Raw genomic sequence first — 23,636 nt, 5'->3', positions numbered from 1 at the left:
AGTACCCAGAACAACCAGCTCTGGCCGTAATAATGGCCTTGATACGACTGGGTGATTGAGCTTGGATGGCGTGTACAGGTACAGCTGCCATGCAGCTTCAACACGATACCATAGTTCATCAAGAGCAATGACTGGCGTATTGTGACGAGCCAGTTCCTCGGCCACCATTGACCAGACGTTTTCAATTGGTGAGAAATCTAGAGAATGTGCTGGCCAGGGCAGCAGTCGAACATTTTCTGTATTCAGAAAGGCCCGTACAGGACCTGCAACATGCGGTCGTGCATTATCCTGATGAAATGTAGGGTTCCGCAGGGATCGAATGAAGGGTAGAGCCAGGGATCGTAACACATCGGAAATGTAATGACCACTGTTCAAAGTGCCGTCAATGAGAACAACAGGTGACCGAGATATGTGACCAATGGCACCCCATACCTTCACGCCCGGTGATACGCCAATACGGCGATGACGAATACACGCTTCCAATGTGTGTTCACCGAGATGTCACCAAACACGGATGCGACCATCATGATGTTGTAAACAGAACCTGGACTCATCCGAAAAAATGCCGTTTTGCCATTCGTGCACTCAGGTTCGTCGTTGAGTACAGCATCGCAGGCGCTCCTGTCTGTGATGCAGCGTCAAGGGTAACCGCAGCCACGGTCTCCGAGCTGATAGTCCATGCTGCTGCAAACGTCGTCGAACTGTTCGTGTAGATGGTTGTCGTCTTGCAAACGTCCCCATGTGTTGACTCAGGGATCGAGATGTGGCTGCACGATCTGTTACAGCCGTGCGGATAAGATGCCTGTCATCTCGGCTGTTAGTGATACGATGCCGTTGGGCGTTCCGTATTACCCTCCAGAACGCATCGATTGCATATTCTGCTAACAGTCATTGGATCTCGACCAACGCGAGTAACAATGTCGCTATACGGTAAACCGCAATCGCTATAGGCTACAATCCGAACTTTATCAAAGTCGGAAACGTTATGGTACGCATTTCTCCTCCTTACACGAGAGATCACAACAACGTTTCACCAAGCAACGCCGGTCAACTGATGTTTGTGTATGAGAAATCGCTTGGAAACTTTCCTCATGTCAGCACGTTGTAGGTGTCACCACCGGCGCCAACCTTGTGTGAATGCTCTGAAAAGCTAATCATTTGCATATCACTGCAGCTTCTTCCTCCCGGTTAAATTTCGCGTCTGTAGCACGTCATCTTTGTGGTGTAGCAATTTTAATGGCCAGTAGTGTAATTGACAGTATACACATTACTGTGTTATTTGTTGTGGAGGGATACAGTTTGGGTGCGTGTTGTGTAGTTGGTTTCGGATACCCTTGCCAACGAGACAAGGCTGTTCCTCATCCATCAATATTCAATAACAGGCCAGGCAGAAAGTGTTGTTCTTTGTGAAGCAAATAATTTGCTTTAGAAAAAGGAAAAAGTCGTCTCCATTCCTACTGTGGGTACTTATTGAATCGCCTCGTAGCTTCAGTAATCGGGGGAAGAGCTAGTTCCTGGAGCTACTCACGTCCATGCAGGAGGCGGCGCTGTTGGCGATGCGGACGTCCACCTGCGCCGTCTCGCCCACCCGTAGCGTGGGCGGTAGAGAGAAGGCGACGCCCAGCGACCGGAAGACGGTCAGCTGCAGCGGCGCCGAAAGCCGCAGCCCGCGCCCTGAGCCTGGCGCGGCGCCCGGGGGCGGCGAGGCGCCGGGGGCGGCGCCAGGGGAGGAGGCGCCTGTGGGGTGGGCGGCGCGGGGCGGCGGCGGTAGCGGCAGCGACAGCGCGCGCACCGTCCACTGGCCCGGCTCCGGCGGTGCCGCCGCCCACGTCCGGTGCTGCTGCTGCGAACCGCTGCACAGTGCAGCGTCACACCATGGTATATCAGTCGTGGATACCACTGCTCGACTCTAGTAGTGGCACAATGAGGGTTCTAGCTACTTGTAAGTAAAGTAATGGAAGTGTACTGGTTTCAGTTAGCTCTCCTGTGTCACACTGTATATCGCTGCGTAAGTACTCTAACCTACACCCATTTGAAGCAGACTAATGTATTCCACCATTGCTTTCCCTCTACAGTTTCCACTGGCTGCTGTGAAGGACAAGTACGGTCCACTCTTATTTGTTTTCATTTACTTATTTTTGATGTGAAACAGTTATTCCCTCATCGCTCAAACTTCCACATTCGAATTTCTAAGAACTAAACAATGATTAAAGCTTAAACAATGGTAGAGTCCACAACAGATACATCCTGTCTGTACAGTCGTGGACAAAACGAGCCTTTTTGTTATGCTGATCTGCACAGCTTTAAAGTCTGCTACACAGCATAACAGGCAAGGTGACGAAGTGCTACCAACATACTATGCACAGACAGATAGAGGTAAAGAAAGTGAGACTACTAGGTTTCCATTTTTACCGATTTAGGTGACAAAATCTTAACAACGAAAATAGCAACGACAGTTACTGAAGATGAGGGCTGCATAAATAATTCCCCCTACTCTTTATTCGAAATGTCCTAGTTGCAGTCCATACATCAGCATATTACTCGTAGCTATGCTTTCGAACCAAATAACGTTAACAGGAATTCAAATAAAATCCATTTGCCTATACACGTGGTAATTCAGATCCCAGTATTAATGTCACCACGTTTTATAAGTGCGAGCATTCCCATTTGTAGGTAGCTCAAGAATCGCTTCAGCTAATGAACGTTTTATGGCTGTGGTGAGTCTAATGGAGAATTTGAAACATTGTAGAATACATTTGGCAGCTATGTAGCCGTTTATTTTCTGAGGTGGGGCAGAATTATCCTACTAAATTTACTTATAATAACATTATTTAGTTATTTCGATAAACATCCCGAATGATTGTCACATAAGCGGTGACATAAAGGTAGAAAATTCTTTTTTTTGAGTCCACAAAGCTCTATGCAACAGAAACTGCAGATCATTTTGCCATTTTCATTGCGAAATTGCCGGCTTATTCATGTCTTGGGTAATAATAGAGGGCTGTTTGCCTGGGTTGTCTGCTAGTGTAGTGAAAGGTGTTAGTTTTCGGTTCTAGTTTCGATGGAGGCAGATAGACTATTAGTAAAACAATTTTAAGAAATTCTGTCGTTCCCAGTACGTTTTATTTCTACCTTTATTTTGTACCTGACCCCTGTAGATGTAAATATGAAAAGCTTGTAGAATTTCATACTTGTTACTGCCTACTTTTTCCACTTCTGTCAATAACGGAATTGACATACATGTGGCACTGAATGATTTTTACCTGAATTTCGTTATGAATCTTCACACATTGCTAAATTTGCACACTTCCATGGTAGGTCAGCAACGGTAATCCAGTATGACTGGTCTCGACGTTGACACAGACAGTTTTGTGGCCGAATGCGCATAATATTTTGCTACTTCGTAACGATCTGGGGTACATTGTCTTACTAAAACAGTTATGCTATCTGGATAAGCTGAAATTCATTTTTATTAGTACGGTTCATACTACTTAGCGTTTCTTGTTCGATTTATACCTTATATTTAGGTGTCGTGTTTAACACACTAATCAGCTTACTATAGTCATAACCATGCCATGATTGAGCAGGCCATGGTGGCCTTGGGCATGGATGTGTGTGATGTCCATAGGTTAGTTAGGTTTAAGTAGTTCTAAGTTCTAGGGGACTGACGACCTCAGATGTTAAGTCCCATAGTGCTCAGACCCATTTGAACCATGAATGAAAACAGACTGACAAAGTTCGGATAGTTTTTCAATTTAATGCCTGCACATAGTATGTTGGTAGTACTTCGTCGCCTTGCCTGTTATGCTGTGTAGCAGACTTTAAAGCTGTGCAGATTAACATAACGAAAAGACGAGGAGTCTCACTCGTTTTGTCCACGACTGTAGATGTTTGTTGTGAAGCATTTGTTTTGCTTGTGATGTCATCGTACCAGTGTAGGGAATCCCCTGTGAATTCCCGATGCAGCTGATCTCATTAGTTCCTTTCCTTTCCTTTATCCCCCCCCCCCCAACACCTTCAATTTACGTAATAATACTTTTATTGTCTCACTTCGGGTCACAGTAGTGTTGTGGGACCTCTTCACCTGAATCAACACCAAAGCCATACTCATTTTCATGCTACAGCAATTTATAATTTCGCACAATGCTGATTCATAACGACTGCTTACTAAGCAGTTGTGTCAACCACTTTGCCACTCAGACACAATGTTTGTCATAGTTACGTAGACTGTCTCAGCACACATCTCGGCTGAACCACTGTCCCAACTGGTCCCACCTACCCACAGTCCCTCTTCATGTCCTCCATACTAATTTCAGATTCCTGCTGGAGGTGGGATGTAAATGAGCACACACACTGAAGGTTGTGGATTCATTCCCATCAAGGGGAGTCAGCTGTACACTATCTGATCAAAAGTATCTGGAAAGCCCCAAAAACATACGTTTTTTATATTAGGTACATTGTGCTGCCACCTACTACCAGGTACTCCATATCAGCGACCTCAGTAGTCATTAGACTTGGGGGGGAGAGCAGAATGGGGCGCTCCGCTGATCTCACGGACTTCGAATGTGGTCAGGTGATCTGGCGTCATTTGTGTCATATGTTTGTACATGAGATTTCCACACTCCTTAACATCCCTAGGTCCACTGTTTCCGATGTGATAGTGAAGTGCAAACGTGATGGGACACATACGGCACAAAAGCATACAAGTTGACCTCGTCTGTTGACTGACAGACTACTGACAGTTGAAGAAGGTCGTAATGTGTAATATGCAGACATCTATCCACACCATCACACAGGAATTCCAAACTCCATCACGATCCATTGCAAGTGGATCCCAAAACTTGAATTTCACAGTCGAGTGGCTGCTCATAAGCCACACATCATGCTGGTAAATACCAAACGACAACTCGCTTGGTATATGGAGTGTAAACATTAGACGATTAAACAGTGGAAAACCGTTGTGTGGAGTGTTAAATTGCGGTGGCGAATGCGGCGATCCGATGCCAGAGTGTGGGTTGGGCGAATGCCCATTGAACGTCATCTGCCAGTGTTTGTAGTGCCAACAGTAAAATTCAGAGGCGGTGGTGATATCGTGTGGTCATGTTTGTCATGGAGGGGGCTTGCACCCGTTGTTGTTTTGCATGGCACTATCACGGCACAGGCCTACAGTGAAGTTTTAAGCACCTTCTTGCTTCCCAATTTTGAAGAGCAGGTTGGGGATGACGATTGCATCTTTCAACACGATCGAGCACCTCTTCCTAATGCACGGCCTCTGGCGGAGTGGTTACACAACAATAACATCTCTGTAATGGTTCCTGACATGAATCCTATCAAACACCTTTGGAATGCCGACTTCATGCCAGGCCTCATCCACCAACATCGATACCTTTCCTCAGTGCAGCACTCCATGAAGAATGGGCTGCCATTCCCCAAGAAACCTTCCAGCACATGACTGAACGTATGGTTCAAATGGCTCTGAGCACTAAGGGACTTAACATCTGTGGTCATCAGTCCCCTAGATCTTAGTACTTAAACGTAACTAACCTAAGGACATCACACACATCCATGCCCGAGGTAGGATTCGAACCTGCGGTCAGGCAGTTCCAGACTGAAGCACCTAGAACCGCACGGCCACACCGGCCGACTGAACATATGCTTGCGAGAGTGGAGCGAGTCATCAGTTCTAAGGGTCGGCCAACACCATATTGAATTTCAGCATTACCGATGCAGGTCGCCACGATCTTGTAAGACATTTTCAGCCAGGTGTCCGGATACTTTTGATCACATAGTGTATGTATGCATGGTATATGTTGAGAATAAAAGTTTTAAAGTATAAGTGAAAATTTGTATTTAATTGAAAGATACAAGGTATATGGAAGATACTGTCTCAGATAACTCGCTAATAGCCTCATAGTTATAGAAAATTCAAGTCAGAGGAAAGCTTACGCCAAACGAATCCAAAAAGCCTTAGAAGTCCAGTGATGAGTGAATGCAAGAGCTACATCAGCGTCAAAAGGAATTTAATTTCCTTTTGACGCTGATGTAGCTCTTGCATTCACTCATCACTGGATTGTGGAAAGAGATTATGTAGATGTCACATTACGAATATGACTGCACTGTATTATCTTGAACTCACCAAAGCTCATTTTATGTACACCTGTAATCTGCTACACGTAGTTGTCTGTTTTATGAAATATGCCGCTGCTGATTGTGGTTACCTCACTGATGATGGATCTATGCAAACAGTTAAACACCTCTTGGTACACTTGTTTGACTTCATGAGCCCACAATCTCGTGCTACAAGTTATAAACATGTGATTTATGTATTCTGAAACCGTTTTAACATTTCATATAACAATAGTATCAAAGAGGTTGAGAGTTCAAAAAAATGGTTCAAATGGCTCTGAGCACTATGGGACTTAACATCTGTGGTCATCAGTCCCCTAGAACTCAGAACCACTTAAACCTAACTAACCTAAGGACATCACACACATCCATGCCCAAGGCAGGATTCGAACCTGTGACTGTAGCAGTCGCGCGGTTCCGGACTGAGCGCCTTAACCGCGAGACCACCGTGGCCAGCGAGGTTGAGAGTTAAATAACATATTAATAAGAAACACTTGTTATGATTTTGTGTCGACATATTCATGGAAAACCTATGGCATAGATCCCAAACTGCAGTCACCGTGTCTTGTTTTATTTTGCTCACACTAACAAACTGTGATTCACCCTGTACAAAATTATGCTCTGATATGTGGGTTTTCTCTTTTCTCTCATAAACACTGTGATTCGAGATGGCTCAGCAATCCAATGATGGGCACTCTGTGTGACCTTGTGTTGCCAAGCATGGGAAGTGCTAGTGGAGGCCGGGTTGCACTGAGTCTAAATGAGTGGGTAATAAACAGCAGCTTGTAATGTCAGTGTAAATCATTGAAATACACAATGGGACTTTAAAAATTATACTGCAACACAAAGAAGAATATTTTTGTGGATTTCAATATGGGAAGTGAAAGAAAAATAAGAGTTACAAAAAAGGGGGTAGATTGTTGGCTGATTGTTAATGCAAAAGGAATGTCATAATGTGGAAATGTTTTTGCCTGTCCCTCTCTCTCGCGTAGTGCATGTGTGTACTGATACTTATTCATTGTGTTTTATAAAAGGAAATACAAAAGCAGTCTGTCAACGGTATTGTTTTCTTATCAGACCTACCCCATTTTGTGCGTCTGGTCCCGATGGAGGTTCGAGTCCTCCCTCGGGCATGGGTGTGTGTGTGTGTGTCCTTAGGATAACTTAAGTTAAATAGTGTGTAATCTTAGATACTGATGACTTTAGCAGTTAAATCCCATAAGATTTCACACACATTTGAACATTTTCTACCCCATTTTATAAAATCTGTGGAGTTTACAGTAGAGGAATCACATAACACTAATCCCTTTTTTTAATTTATTTTCTGCAATGCTGTCCCAGGCATCACATAGGAAAGGAGAATATGCATTTCCAGGTAATATTTTATTACATCTTGGCAGTGCTCAGTTGTAGACGTGGCATCCACCGCCTTTATTAACAAAACACAAAAAGAATCAAGCAGTCTTTCAGACTGCACGTTGCTTTCACTGTTTAAGTGCAGTAAATCATATCAATATCAATCTTTTCTTTTATGTTGCTGGCCAAAGCCCAACATAAAAAGTAAACGCTGCAGAGATTAATGTTTTAGTCAACTGCTACTTATGTGACACCCTGGCCAGGCACCGAGCAACCAAGGTGAAATGTCAGATTATGGTCTCCAGGCACTTTTAAATACGAAGGGCGTTTGAAAAGTCCGTGCAAAGTCCGACAGATGGCACCACTGGCGCTTATCGAGGTGATGTTTAGTTAGTAGCGTTTTTGGAAAGAACGCACACCAAGTTTCAGCCGTATTGGTCTATTTCTTTGTGTTTAGCATTCGTGTGAATCAAGGCAGTCGAGTGATTGTCAAAAAATGGGCGAAAAAGAATTTCAAGAATTTCGTATGGTGATTATACATTACTTTATGAAAGCAAAACGCCTCAGGAGACTAACTAGAAGCTTGATAAACATTACAGTGACTCTGCACCTTTGACTAGAACAGTTTATAAGTGGTTTCTAAATTTTCGTAGTGGCCATATGGGCACATGTGATGCTGAACGTTCTGGACGCCCTGTGGAGGTTACGACTCCAGAAATCATTGATAAAACCCATTATATGGTGATGGATGACAGAAGAGTTAAGGTGCGTGAAATTGATAGTGCTGTGGGCATCTCGAATGAACGGGTACATAATATTTTGCATAAACATTTGGACATGAGAAAGTTATCCACAAGACGCGTTCCACCATTGCTGACGCTTGACCAAAAACGGAATTGTGTGAAGTGTTGCAAGGATTTTTTGCAGCTGTTCAGGAAGAATCCGCAGGACTTTAAGCGTCGTTTCCTTACAGCGAATGAAACATGGATACATTACTATAATCCTAAGACCAAACAACAATCTAAGCAATGGGTTACCAAGGGAGAATCTGCACCAAAAAAGGCGAAGACCATTCCTTCGGCCGGAAAGGTTATCGCGACTGTCTTTTGGGATTCGCAATGGGTAATCCTCATCGACTATCTGGAAAAGGACACCAGCACAAACCACAGCAGTTGTGGTCGCAAAATTAATGGAAACAGGATTCCAATTCGTTTCACATCGCCCCTATTCTCCAGACTTGGCTCCCTCGGGCTACTATTTGTTCCCCAATTTGAAGAAATGGCTGGCGGGACAAAGATTTCATTGAAACGAGGAGGTGATTGCAAAAAATAATAGCTATTTTGCAGACTTGGACAATTCCTATTATTCGGAAGGGATCAACAAATTAGAACAGTGCTGGACGAAGTGTACAAGTCTAAAAGGCGTCTATGTCGAAAAATAAAAAACGTTTACCCCAAACACGTAAGTAGTTTTTATTTTTGCACGGACTTTTGAAACGGCCCTCGTGCTATTCATCAAGTGAAAGACAAGAGAATATAAGTCTCAGGATAGTAAATCTTCACCACAGTTTGCGAGCAGACTAACGAAACATGCTGCACGTACCGTCCATCTCCAAATTCACGTTCCTTGATGCCTCAGAAAGTGTCCAATTAGCTGATCCTTTCTTTCAGTAGGCTTGTGCCATAAATTTCTTTTCCGTAAGTCGATACAGTAAAAAGTTGCTGCTGAATTCGTGCCATAGATTTAGCCAATAGCGAGAGTGGGATGTGGGTCACATGTGTGGACGCTGGAGAGTTCTGGAGAGAAACAGTCACTGGCTTTTCTCTTTTGTGGTCCAGCTTCCTGACAGAGTAGGTACTCTTGGCTTCATTCCAACTTCCTGACAGAGCACTCGACCTTATGCCATCTCCCTCTGTCTCAACTCTCGCCAACCAGCCACCAGCTGATTCAAACGTGAACCATTTTTATATCTCCTTCCTTTTCCGTATTTTTCAAACACTGAATCTGGTGAATGTCTCAACATTCCAGCCTGGATGACCCTCTATGTACGCTGTAAGTTTCAATTATACCATGACTTTCTTTTAATCCTCTATTTTCATTTCAAACTGCTCTTCATTCAGGAGTTCGCAACCAACTTTCTCCCATCCTTGGGACAGGCCACCCACATGCGACTTGGTGTCTGTACATGGCATTCAGTGTTAACAAATTCCTATTTTCATAAATTCTTTTCTTATTGTTGCCTGTCTCCATTTTATATCTTCTCTGCTTCACCTATCATCAGTTCGTTTGCTGCCGAGGTAACGGAAATCTCCTAAAATTCCGTAGCTGCTCACGCTAACCACGGGACCACGGCGCTCCTGAGCTCTCATTATCCTTGATGTTGCCAATCATGCGCATGGACTACTCAGTTTGTATAGTTTGCTCACTTTTTCATAGTTCCACACAACTTCTTCCTGTTTTCTCGTTTGATCTGTGTTCAGTTTTTCAAGGCCTATCCACTGTGCCAACCTATAACTAAATCTGACGGGGGGCCGATAGGGAGGTTCCCTTGTAAGCAGGTGCATTAACCACTGAGCCATCTGGGACACAGCGTTATCGCAAATACACGGACTATCTCGGTACGTCTCACTCGTCGCCGCTGGTTCCGCTCAATGCCCCGCTAACAGCTGTCAGCAGCCAACCCCATTCAATCTACGTAGGGTTTCACAGCTGTGGGATCTGTATGGCGTCTCTTCTTTCAAAGGAAAAGACACCGTGCACTCCAATAGCAGATATTTCTATTCCTGACTGCAGATGGTTTACTGAAAAACATTACAACAGTACTTACGTGATTTGTAGACTAGTAATTATACGAGGGTCGTTCAATAATGCCCCACATTTCTTATAGTTACGACTCAGAATTTGGTGTAAATATACCCTACTGGACATTAAAATTGCTACACCACGAGGATGATGTGCTACAGACGCGAAATTTAACCGACAAGAAGACTATGCTGTGATATGCAAATGGTTAGCTTTTCAGAGCATTCACATAAGGTTGGCGCCGGTGGGGACACCTACAACTTGCTCAGACGAGGAGAGTTTCCAACCGATTTCTCGTACAGTTGACCGGCGTTGCCTGGTGAAACGTTGTTCAAAATGGCTCTAAGCACTATGGGACTTAACTTCGGAGGTCATCAGTCCACTAGAACTTAGAACTACTTGGACGTAACTAACCTAAGGACATCACCCACATCCATCCCGGCGGCAGGATTCGAGCCTGCGACGGCAGCGGTCGCGCGGTTCCAGACTGTAGCGCCTAGAACCGCTCGACCACCTCGGCCGGCGAAACGTTATTGTGATGCCTCGTGTACGGAGGAGAAATGGGTACCATCACGTTTGGGACTTTGATAAAGGTCGGATTGTAGCCTACCGCGATTGCGATTTAACGTATCGCGAGATTGCTACTCGCATTGGTCGAGATCCAATTACTGCTAGCAGAATATGGAATCGGTGGGTTCAGGATTGTAATACGGAACGCCGTGGCGGATCCCAACGGCCTCGTATCACTAGCAGTCGAGATGACAGGCATCTTATTCGCATGTCTGTAACGGATCGTGCAGCCACGTCTCGATCCCTAAGTCAACAGATGGTGACGTTTGCAAGACAACAACCATCTGCACGAACAGTGCGACGACCTTTGCAGCAGCATGGACTATCAGCTCGGAGACCGTGGTTGCGGCTACCCTTGACGCTGCATCACAGACAGGAGCGCCTGCGATGGTGATCTCGACGATGAACCAGGATGCACGAATGGCAAAAATGTCATTTTTTCGGATGAATGGAGGTTCTGAATGGTCGAATCCGTGTTTGGCGACATCACGGTGAACACACATGGGAAGCGTTTATTCGTTATTGCCATACTGACGTATCACCCGGCGTGATGTTATGGGGTGCGAGCACTTTGAACAGTGGACGTTACATTTCAGTTGTGTTGTGACCCGTGGCTCTACCCTTCATTCGATCCCTCTGAATCCCTACATTTCAACAGGATAATGCACGACCGCATGTTGGAGGTCCTGTACGGGCCTTTCTGGATACAGAAAATGTTCGACTGCTGCCCTGGCCAGCACATTCTCCAGATCTCTCACCAATTGAAAACGTCTGGTCAATGGTGGCCGAGCAACTGGCTCGTCACAATATGCCAGTCACTACTCTTGATGAGCTGTGGTATCGTGTTGAAGCAGCATGGGCAGCTGTACCTGTTCACGCCATCCAAGCTCTGTTTGCCTCAATGCCCAGGCGTATCAAGGCCGTTATTACCGCCAGAGGTGGTTGCTCTGGGTACTGATTTCTCAGGATCTATGCGCCCTATTGCGTGAAAATGTAATCGCATGTCAGTTGTAGTACACTATATTTGTCCAATGAATACCCGTTTATCATCTGCATTTCTTCTTGGTGTAGCAATTTCAATGGCCAGTAGTGTAAAATCAAGAAGCGTTTCCGACGTGTTCGATCGGACAAGAAAGCAGCAGAAATCTTGCTCCCACAAGATGAGGCACGCCCACACACAAGTCTGAGAACTCGGGAACACATCGCCAAATTGGGTGAGACATCATTGCCTCATCCACCCTACAGTCCAGACCTGGCACCCTTGACTTCCACCTCTTTGGGCCGGTTAAAGGTTCTCTACGGGGAACACACTTTGAAGATGACGAGAGTATCAGTCTTGCAGTGGAAACGTGGCTACGCCTGCAGGACAAGAGCTTTTACCAGCAGTGAATACATTAGCGTATGGCCATAGACCGTGTTGGAGACTACGTAGAAAAATAGGACATGTACAAGACATGTTGATGTATATTGTCACCAAGTACTGAATCTTAACAATAAATACGTTCTGAGAAAAAATATGGAGCATTTCTTATTCAACGAACCTCGTATAATTGCTAGTCTGCAAATGACGTAAGTACTGGTGTAATGTTGTTGAGTACACCATCCTCAGTCACGAATAAAATTGGTTCAAATGGCTCTGAGCACTATGGGACTTAACATCTGAGGTCATCAGTCCCCTAGACTTAGAAATACTTAAACCTAACCTAATCTAAGGACATCACACACATCCATGCCCGAGGCAGGATTTGAACCTGCAACCGTAGCGGTCGCGCGGTTCCTGACTGTAGCGCCTAGAGCCGCTCGGCCACTCAGGCCGGCTCAGTCACGAAAAGAAATATCTGATATTGGAAGGGACGGTGTCTTTTCCTTTGAAAGAAGAGACGCCATACAGATCCCGCAGCTGTGAAAAACTGTATGTGAATTGAATGGGGACGGCTACTGTCAGCTGTCGGCGGTACATTAAGCGGAATCAGCTGTGACGAGTGAGACGTGCCGAGATAGTCCGTGCAGTTGCGATAACGCTGCGTTCCGGATGGCGCAGTGACTTATGCACCTGCTTAGTAAGCAGGAGGTCCCGGGTTCGAATCCCGGTCCGGTACACACTTTCCCTCGTAGCAGCTCATTCTACTTAATGCCCCGATGCAACTGATAGCGGTGACAGCCCTTCAGTTTGCATATAGAAATATCAGCGTTGCACCTGCCTGGTAAGTAGGAGTTACCGGGTTCGAAACCCGGTCCGGTACACATTTTCACTCGTCGCCGCTGATTCCACTTAGTGTCCCGATGGAACTGATGGCAGTGACAGCCCATCAGTTTACATATAGAAATATCAGCGTTGCACCTGCTTAGTAAGCAGGAGGTCCTGGGTTCGAATCCCGGTCCAGTACACACTTTCACTCGTCGCCACTGATTCCACTTAATGTCCCAATGGAACTGATAGCGGTGACCGCCCTTCAGTTTACATCTGTGTTTACGGACTGTGGGAGTGCTCGGAGTACCTGAAGTTGAAGCAGCGCCAGAACCAGACGTGGTCGACGCCCAGCTGGAGCGCGCCCAGGCCGTAGCCTCCAGACCCGTCCGAAGCCGCCGCCTGCCCCGGGGTGGGCGCCCTCTGCTGGCGCAGCGCCGCCACGCGGGGTCCTCTGGGGGTGGCGCGCACGCAGCGCCGCTGGAACACATCCAGGCCCGCCTGCTGGAAGTCCAGCACGCCTCCGGACCACGATCCGGTGCCGTTCCTGCAACACGGGAGAGAGAAACGGCCGTCCTCTCGTCTTCAGTCTCAACCACAGGTGCATCAGATGTTTAACCGATAACGTCTCATTCAAAAGCTCTGTCAGAAGGAGTTCATCACCATAAGTGACGCTGTCCTCTCGCAGAAAGTGATAACTCCTGTGGCCTGCTCCACCAGACATCATGGTGCCTAATCAGCAACCAAACTGACAGCATGCAGCAGCGGGTTGCCCGCCTCGCAGGCACACCGAAGCACTACACCCGACAGGCAACATTGATGAACGACCACAACAACAACAACAATAACAACACCACAGGAAAGACACCAGCGGCCACCAGGGGCCACTACCGTCCCACATAAACATAAGGAACAGGTCGCTGCAGATCCCGGAACTATTTGAATACGTCAAACCACGTGATGGATAATAGTTCCGAGGTACTCATCCGGCAAAGCGCTATTAAGGCCGGCGCTCGGCCGCACATCGGCCCACCAAAACCCAGGCGATCATTGTAGGCAAAACCACCCCTTCCTTCCGCCTCCTCGATTCCTATCTAACCATCTATGGCCGTCCTATCGCCCTCACCCCCACTATTAAGTACCTTGGCGTCACCCTCAACCGTCGCCTCTCCTGGACCTCCCATCTCCGGACAGTTCAAGCCGAGGCATGCTCCCAACTCCGTCTCCTCAAGCTCCTTTCCGGCCTTACGTGGGGTCTGGACCCCTCCACCATACTCCACATCTATAAATCCCTCATCCGCCCTATCCTCTGTTACGCCCATCCTGCCTGGATCTTCGAAATCCCTTCACATCCTTGAACGCCATGCTCTCCGCCTCGCCTATCGCATCCGTCTCCCCTCCCCCACGCGGATCCTGTACGACCTCATTCCGTTCCCCCACCTCCTCCATTTCCTCGAACGGATACGGATCCTGTACACCTCCCGTAAACTCGATCCTCCTCATCCGCTTGTCTCCCCCATCCTCTCCCACCCCCACTCGCTGCTGCGCCTGTATTCCCACATCCCGCCCAGTCTCCATCTCTCCACCCTCCTTACGCTTTCCCAAGGTGGCTTCCGCCAGCTCCCCCTACCTGATGATGCCCTCCTCCCCTCCATCTACCCCTCCTACCAACTTTGATCCTCTCTCTTCCTGTGATTCCTCCTTTGGGCACCCTCCCTCCCTTCTCTCCCCCTTCCCTCCCTCCTCCATTTCTCCCCACTCCTCCCCGGGCTTCCCCTCCCCTGTCCCTCTCCTCTTCCCCCCATCTCCTCAGCCATTGGCATCTTTGTTCTCCCCTACCCCCCCTCACCCTTCTACCCCTCATGGCAAGTCCTCGGACTCGCACACGCTACTTGGACATTCGCGCGCCGGAGATCATCGCCATTAGTGTCTCGTGTGTGTCGTCGTGTTTAGTGTTCAGTGTTCACCGTCACGCTCCATCGTTCACCAGTGCCATCGACATCTTCAGTGTTTGTGCGTCGTGTCAACAGTTTGTAGTGTGGATTGTCATCGAGTGTGAACGGCTTCATGTTTTTTATATTCATGTGTCTACTGTTTTTTCCCCGCCGTTTTGTTCTAACTCATGTGTCTTCTCTGTTTTACCATTGTAATATCTTTTCTATATCATTCTTGTATGTAGTCGTGATTCGAAGACGGATCACTGTTTTATGTTGGTGTTATACTTGAAGAATTTCTTTTTGCTTAATTGAACAGTCCAATAAATTGTTTTCAGACTTTGATAGTTTCTTCCGCTTACGCAGACATGTCAATAACAAGTACAGTTTCACACTGTGAAGCAATCCCGAGTATGAGACACAGGAGAAGACGGTTAGATTTTTGCTTTGTGCAGATGATTGTGGCTAACCACACTCATGCTCATAAATTAAGGACAATGCTGATACATGGTGAAACAACGCTCTGGTGAGCAGTTTTCGGGTTTAAATCACCTCGGGGTATGACCATGCGGTGCATTTGACTTGCAGTCGTCGCATTGTGGTGCTGTCAGCAGTCCACATACGCAGAGGTTTGTTGGTGCGTCTCAGAGTTCGGTGACTGTGTGTTGAAAGTGGCTGAAAGAACACATACTGATGACGTTATGAGGCGTACAATACTAGGGCGACTGGAGGTTGGTCAAACACAGCAGGTCGTAGCACGGGCCCTCCATGTGCCACAAAGTGTGATGTCAAGATTACGGCAACGATTCCAGCAGACAGGAAACGTGTCCAGGCGCTGTAGTACGGGACTTCCATAGTATACAACACCACTAGAACACCGATATCTCACCATCAGTGCCCACATATGGCCATGGATTACTGCAGGTAGCCTTGCTCGGGTCCTTACCACAGCTACTGGAATTGTTGTCTCCAGACACACAGTCTACAGACGACTGACAGACATGGTTTATTCGCCCAGAGACATTCAAGGTGCATTCCACTGACCTCTGGTCACAGGAGAGCCCATAAAGCCTGGTATCAAGAACACAGTACATGGTCATTGGAACAGTGGTGCCAGGTTATGTTCACAGACGAGTCCAGGTATAGTCTGAACAGTGATTCTCGCCGGGTTTTGATCTGGCGTGAACCAGGAACCAGATACCAACCCCTTAATGTCCTTGAAAGGGACCTGTATGGTGGTCATGGTTTGATGGTGTGGGGTGGGGCTATGATTGGTGCACCTACAGCCCTGCAAGTCTTTGACAGGGGAACTGTAACAGGTGTATCAGGACGTCATTTTGCACCAGTATGTCTGCCTTTTCAGGAGTGCAGTGGGTCCCACCTTCCTCCTGATGGATGATAACGCACGGCCCCACCGAGCTGCCATCATAGAGGAGTACCTTAAAACAGAAGATATCAGGCGAATGGACTGGCCTGCCTGTTCTCCAGGCTTAAACCCCATGGAGCACGTCTGGGATGCTCTCTGTCGACGTATCGTAGCACGTCTTCAAACCCCTAGGACACTTCAGGAGTTCCGACGGGCACTGCTGCAAGAATGGGGGGCTATACCCCAGCAGCTGCTCGACCACCTGATCCAAAGTATGCTAACCAGTTCTGCAGCCTGTGTACATGTGCATGGTGATCATATCCCATATTGATGTCGGGGTACATGTGCAGGAAACAGTGGTGTTTTGTAGCACACGTGTTTCGGGACGGTTTTCTCAACTTATCGCCAATACCGTGGACTTACTCATCTGTGTCGTATGTGTCCCCTATGTGCCTATGCTATTAGCGCCAGTTTTGTGTAGTGCCACGTTGTGTGGCACCACATTCTGCAATTATCCTTAATTTATGCACATGAGTGTAGATGCGTCATCGCATTCCATGACCCTGAGCAGTACTTGCCAGATGCCATACTGGATACCGTCGTTTGCATTTGAAGCCCATATTTGTTTTTTTCACACTGAAGCTCCAAAGAAACTTGTATAGGCATGCGTATTCAAATACAGAGATATGTCAACAGGCAGAATACGGCACTGCGGTCGGCAACGCCTATATAAGACAAGTGTCTGGCGCAGTTGTTAGATCGGTTACTGCTGCTACAATTGCAGGTTATCAAGATTTAAGTGAGTTTGAACGGGGTGTTATTGTTGGCGCACGAGCGATGGGGCACAGCGTCTCCGAGGTAGCGATGAAGTGGGGATTTTCTCGTAGGACCATTTCACCAGTGTACCGACATCACTGCAGCCGGAAAAAGATCCTGTGAGAACGAGACCAACGACGACTGAAGAGAATCGTTCAACAAGACAGAAATGCAACCTGGGCGCTGATGACCACGCTGTTTAGAGCCCGGAAACCTCAAACCACACACACACACAGAAATGCAACGCTTCCGCAAATTGCTGCAGATTTCAATGCTGGGCCATCGACAAGTGTGAAAGTGCAAACCTTTCAACGAAGCTCATCGATATGGCACTTTCCATGCCAACTCTTGTACCCTCGATGACTGCACAACAAAAAGCTTTATGGTTCACCTGGGTCCATCAACACCGACATTAGAGTGTTGATTGCTGGAAACATGAGACTCGCTTCAAATCGTGTCGAGCAGATTGACGCGTATGATTATGGAAAGAACCTCATGTATCCATGGACACGTGTCAGTAGCGGACTGTTCAAGCTGGTGGAGGCTCTGTAATGGAGTCGGACGTGTCCAGATGGAGTGATTTGTGATCCCTGATACGTCTAGTTAGGGCTCTGACAAGTGACATGTACGTAAGCAACCTGACTGATCACCTGCATCCATTCATGTCCATCGTGCGTTTCGACGGAGTTGGGCAATTCTAGCAGCACAATGCGGCAACCTACACGTCCAGAATTGCTACAGAGTAGCTCCAGGAACTCTCTTATAAGTTGAAACTTCCTCACTGGCCACCAAACTCCCCAGATATGAATATTTCTCAGCATATCTGGGATGCCTTCCAAACTGCTGTTCAGAAGAGTTCTCCACCCCCTCGTACTCTTACGGATTTATGGACAGCCCCGCAGGATTCACGGTGTCAGTTCCCTCCACCGCTACCTGAGACATTAGTCGAGTCCATGCCACGTCGTGTTGCGGCACTTTTGCGTGCCCGTGGGTGCCCTGCAAGATATCAGGCAGCTGTACCAGTTTCTTTCGCTCTTCAGTGTATATACTAGGTGGTTATAATTAAATTCTCCCTATTTAAGACGCTATAACACGGAAACTAATTACTGTACAAGTACCAAACTTGTTAGGATTAATGTCAAGGACATGCGGAAGAGAAATAATTTACAATCGGTTCAGTTGAAACACTTTTAATGTGGTGCTACGGTACACCGTACCATTACATAGCGGTACCATTCTAAGCAAAGAAGGGAAAGCAGAAAGGTGGAAGGAGTATATAGAGCGTCTATACAAGGGCGATGTACTTGAGGACAATATTATGGAAATGAAAGAGGATGTAGATGAAGATGAAATGGGAGATACGATACTGCGTGAAGAGTTTGACAGAGCACTGAAAGACCTGAGTCGAAACAAGGCCCCGGGAGTAGACAACATTCCATTAGAACTACTGACCGTCTTGGGAGAGCCAGTCCTGACAAAACTCTACCATCTGGTGAGCAAGATGTATGAAACATGCGAAATACCCTCAGACTTCAAGAAGAATATAATAATACCAATCCCAAAGAAAGCAGGTGTTGACAGATGTGAAAATTACCGAACAATCAGTTTAATAAGCCACAGCAGCAAAATACTAACACGAATTCTTTACAGACGAATGGAAAAACTAGTAGAAACCGACCTCGGGGAAGATCAGTTTGGATTCCGTAGAAATACTAGAACACGTGAGGCAATACTGACCTTACGACTCATCTTAGAAGAAAGATTAAGAAAAGGCAAACCTACGTTTCTAGCATTTTTAGACTTAGAGAAAGCTTTTGACAATGTTGATTGGAATACTCTCTTTCATATTCTAAAGGTGGCAGGGGTAAAATACAGGGAGCGAAAGGCTATTTACAATTTGTACAGAAACCAGATGGCAGTTATAAGAGTCGAGGGACATGAAAGGGAAGCAATGGTTGGGAAGGGAGTAAGACAGGGTTGTAGCCTCTCCCCGGTGTTATTCAATCTGTATATTGAGCAAGCAGTAAAGGAAACAAAAGAAAAATTCGGAGTAGGTATTAAAATCCATGGAGAAGAAATAAAAACCTGGAGGTTCGCCGATGACATTGTAATTCTGTCAGAGACAGCAAAGGACTTGGAAGAGCAGTTGAACGGAATGGACAGTGTCTTGAAGGGAGGATATAAGATGAACATCAACAAAAGCAAAACGAGGATAATGGAATGTAGTCGAATTAAGTCGGGTGATGTTGAGGGTATTAGATTAGGAAATGAGACACTTAAAATAGTAAAGGAATTTTGCTATTTGGGGAGCAAAATAACTGATGATGGTCGAAGTAGAGAGGATATAAAATGCAGACTGGCAATGGCAAGGAAAGCGTTTCTGAAGAAGAGAAATTTGTTAACTTCGAGAATAGATTCAAGTGTCAGGAAGTCATTTCTGAAAGTATTTGTATGGAGTGTAACCATGTATGGAAGTGAAACATGGACGGTAAATAGTTTGGACAAGAAGAGAATAGAAGCTTTCGAAATGTGGTGCTACAGAAGAATGCTGAAGATTAGATGGGTAGATCACATAACTAATGAGGAAGTATTGAATAGGATTGGGGAGAAGAGAAGCTTGTGGCACAACTTGACCAGTAGAAGGGATCGGTTGGTAGGACATGTTCTGAGGCATCAAGGGATCACCAATTTAGTATTGGAGGGCAGTGTGGAGGGTAAAAATCGCAGGGGGGACCAAGAGGTGAATACACTAAGCAGATGCAGAAGGATGTAGGTTGCAGTAGGTACTGGGAGATGAAGAAGCTTGCACAGGATAGAGTAGCATGGAGAGCTGCATCAAACCAGTCTCAGGACTGAAGACCACAACAACAACAACAACCATTACTGCCACAAACCGGCTCAATATAACGTCCCCAGTGTCCAGAATAGTCTGATTTTGAAGGATTACATTCTGAAAAAAAAAAAAAAACGAAGCATGTACACAGGTACTGCGCTTCAGAGCAGCACGTGTTTGAACGTTCCCCTGGTAAGCCCTGTCCTTCAGGTAGCGCCACAACCAGAAATCACAGGGAATAAGATCAGGCGACCGTGCCAGCCAAGTATTTTCAAACGATTGGCCGATACTTCGATCGTTTCCAAACGTGTTTCGGAGAAGCAGATAAACTTCGCGAGGGATATGCAGTGGGGACCCATCTTGCATGGAAACTGTTGGCTTCAATGCGTCTCCCTCCTGTAGGGCGGGTATGACAGGCTGGCGAAGGATATCGCAGTGACACTGACAAGGGAACCTCCCCATCGCACCCCCCTCAGATTTGGTTATAAGTTGGCCCAGTAGATAGGCCTTGAAAAACTGAACACAGATCAATTGAGAAAACAGGAAGAAGTTGTGTGGAACTGTGAAAAAATAAGCAAAATATACAAACTGTCCATGGGAAGATAGGCAACATCATGGACAATAGGATTGCAGGAGCGCGGTGGTCTCGTGGTAACGTGAGCAGCTGCGGAACGAAAGGTCCTTGGTTCAAATCTTCCATCGAGAGAAAACTTTAATTCTTTTATTTTCAGTTTATGTGACAAACTCTTATGTTTTCATCACTTTTTTGGGAGTGATTATCAGATCCACAAGAAAACCTAAATCGGGCAAGGTAGAAGAATCTTTTTACCCATTCGCCAAGTGTACAATTTAGGTGGGTCGACAACATATTCCTGTCATGTGACGCACATGCCGTCACCAGTGTCGTATAGAATATATCAGATGTGTTTTCCTGTGGAGGAATCGGTTGACCTATGACCTTGCGATCAAATGTTTTCGGTTCCGATTGGAGAGGCACGTCCTTTCGTCTACTAATCGCACGGTTTTGCGATGCGGTCGCAAAACACAGACACTAAACTTATTACAGTGAACAGAGACGTCAATGAACGAACGGACAGATAATAACTATGCAAAAATAAAGAAAGTAAAATTTTCACTTATGCGAAGACTTGAACCAAAAACCTCTCCTTCTGCAGCTGCTCACGCTACCACGAGACCACGGCGTTCCTGAGCTCACGTGCTCCTTGATGTCGCCTACGTGGCCCATGGACTACTCAGTTTGTATATTTTGCTTATTTTTTCATAGTTCCACACATCTTCTTCCTGTTTTCTCAATTTATCTGTGTTCGGTTTATCAAGGCCAATCCACTGTGCCAAGTTATAACTAAATCTGAGGGGGGTGCGATGGGGAGGTTCCCTTGTGAGCAGTCGCACTGCACGTCTTTGGCCATTGAGCGCCAACGTCTCCAAAAAAGAATAGCCTAATGACGGATGTAGCCTTGAAGCCACACTGTACAGTGATAGGTTCACCGCACAGACGAACTTTGTGCGCAATGACTGGAGGTGAAGATTTCCACACTCAGCAATTCTGTGTGTCCACCTCACGTGTCAGAGAAAAATGAGCTCCGTCTGTCCATAGGGTGGTCCAGGACCAGCGCTCGACAACTTCAATCCTTGCGAGAAAGTTGAGAGCGAAGTGAAGAAGTCGTTATGCGTCCTGTGGTGCAAGTTGCTGTACGATATGAGTCTTGCAAAGAATACCATTTTAGAATGGTTCGAAGCGCCTTCCATACAGTGGACCACGGAATGTTCAACTGTCGTGACGCAGCACGCCCACTGGCTGACGATCGGGAATTGCGCGCAGCGCTGTCTGCCATAGCAACAGCGATTTAATCAGCCACCTGTGGTGCAACCAATCGTCGGCCTCTTCCCGGAGCGACGCCCAGTTCTCCAATTGATCCGTACTTCTTCATCATGCTCTGGACAGCATGTGGAGAAACAGGACCCTTCCATTATCCTTCCAGCCGGCGATATTCTCGAAGTGCAGCTGCAGCATTTCTGTCGTTTTCATTATAGAGGTTCACCATTCACCGCGCCCCTATTGCCCAACCTCATGTTGACACGTGAACAAGTCCATTGCGACTTGTCAGATGTGGGAGACTATGAATCACGATGACTGATAAGGGCACCTGATGGCCATAGTTGGAACCAGACGGTGACGATGTGACGCATGGAAATCGTACACCCCATACTCTGGACATTAATGCTATCAAGTTTGGTACTCTTACGATAATTAGTTTGCTTGTTATAAAGGAACAGGTACTGGCCTTCTTTAGACAAATGTTCAAAATACAATCTCCTATGATGTACGAGTGGAGGTCTCTTCTAAACAGCACATTGCAAAGTATCCCATATATGTTCAATAATGTTCGTGTCTGGAGAGTTTGGTGGCCAGCGGAAGTGTTTAAACCCAGAAGAGTGTTCCTGGAGCCACTCTGTAGCAATTCTGGGCGTGTTGGGAGTCGCACTGTCATGCTGGAATTACCCAAGTCCGTTGGATTGCACAATGGACCTCGATGGATGCAGGTGATCGGACAGGTTGCTTTCGTACGTGTTACTTATCAGAGTCGTACCTATCAGGAATCCTGAATCATTCCAACTGCACACGCCCCACACCATTACAGAGCCTCCACTAGCTTGAACAGTCCCCTGCTGTTATGCAGCATCCATCGATTCATGAGGTCGTCTTTGTACCCGTTCGTGTCCATCTGCTTGGTACAAGCTGAAACCGGCATCAAGAGTCCAATGTCGGTGTTTACGAGGCCAGGCGAGGCGTAAAGCTTCGTCTCGTGCAGTGCACGAATGGGCTTTCGGCTTCGAAAGCCCGTATCAATGAAGTTTTGTTGAATGATCGTACGCTGACACTTGTTGATGGCCCAGCATTGAAATCTGCAGCAATTTGCAGAAGGATTCCACTCTGTCACGTTGAACGATTCTCTTCAGTCGTCATTGGTACCGTTCTTGCAGGATATCTTTCCGGCCGCAGCGGTGTAGGAGATCTGATGTTTAACCGGATTCCTGATATTGACGGAACACTCGTGAAATGGGCATGCGGGAAAATCGCCATTTCATGCTGTGTCCCATCGCTCGTGCGCCGACTATAAAACCACTTACAAACTTACCTAAATCTTGATAACCTGCCATTGAAGTAGGAGTAACCGATCTAACAACTGCGGCAGACACTTCTTGTCTTGTATAGACGTTGCCGACCACAACGCCGAATTTTGCCTGTTTACACATCTCTGTATTACTACACTACTGGCCATTAAAATTGCTACACCAGGAAGATGACGTGCTACAGACGCGAAAATTAACTGACAGGAAGAAGATGCTGTGATATGCAAATGATTAGCGTTTCAGAGTATTCACACAAGGTTGGTGCCGGTGGCGACACCTACAACGTTCTGACATGAGGAAAGTATCCAACCGATTTCTCATACACAAACAGCAGTTGACCCCCGTTGCCTGGTGGAACATTGTTGTGATGTCTTGTGTAAGGAGCAGAAATGCGTAGCATCACGATTCCTACATTGATAAAGGTCAGATTGTAGCCTATCGCGATTGCGGTTTATCATATAGCGACATTGCTGATCGCGTTGGTCGAGA

At 46.5% G+C, this 23,636-nt stretch overlaps 1 protein-coding gene across 1 annotated transcript in view; it reads right to left on the bottom strand.

Annotated features, from left to right (window-relative positions):
* The window catches only part of LOC124552274 (C3 and PZP-like alpha-2-macroglobulin domain-containing protein 8), an 842,473-nt gene that overhangs the window by 153,444 nt on the left and 665,393 nt on the right, over window positions 1-23,636 (bottom strand). The window contains exons 11-13 of the mRNA XM_047126553.1: window positions 13,353-13,589; window positions 1,793-1,853; window positions 1,529-1,642 (exon numbers count right to left, since the gene is read on the bottom strand). Of these exons, the coding sequence (XP_046982509.1) occupies window positions 1,529-1,642; window positions 1,793-1,853; window positions 13,353-13,589 (412 nt within the window). The remainder of the gene's footprint in view (window positions 1-1,528; window positions 1,643-1,792; window positions 1,854-13,352; window positions 13,590-23,636) is intronic.

This window comes from Schistocerca americana, chromosome 10 (genome assembly GCF_021461395.2).
Source record: "Schistocerca americana isolate TAMUIC-IGC-003095 chromosome 10, iqSchAmer2.1, whole genome shotgun sequence".
NCBI lineage: Eukaryota > Metazoa > Arthropoda > Insecta > Orthoptera > Acrididae > Schistocerca > Schistocerca americana.
The sequence above is the reverse complement of the archived record's forward strand: the minus strand, read 5'-3'. Positions and strand labels throughout refer to the sequence as shown.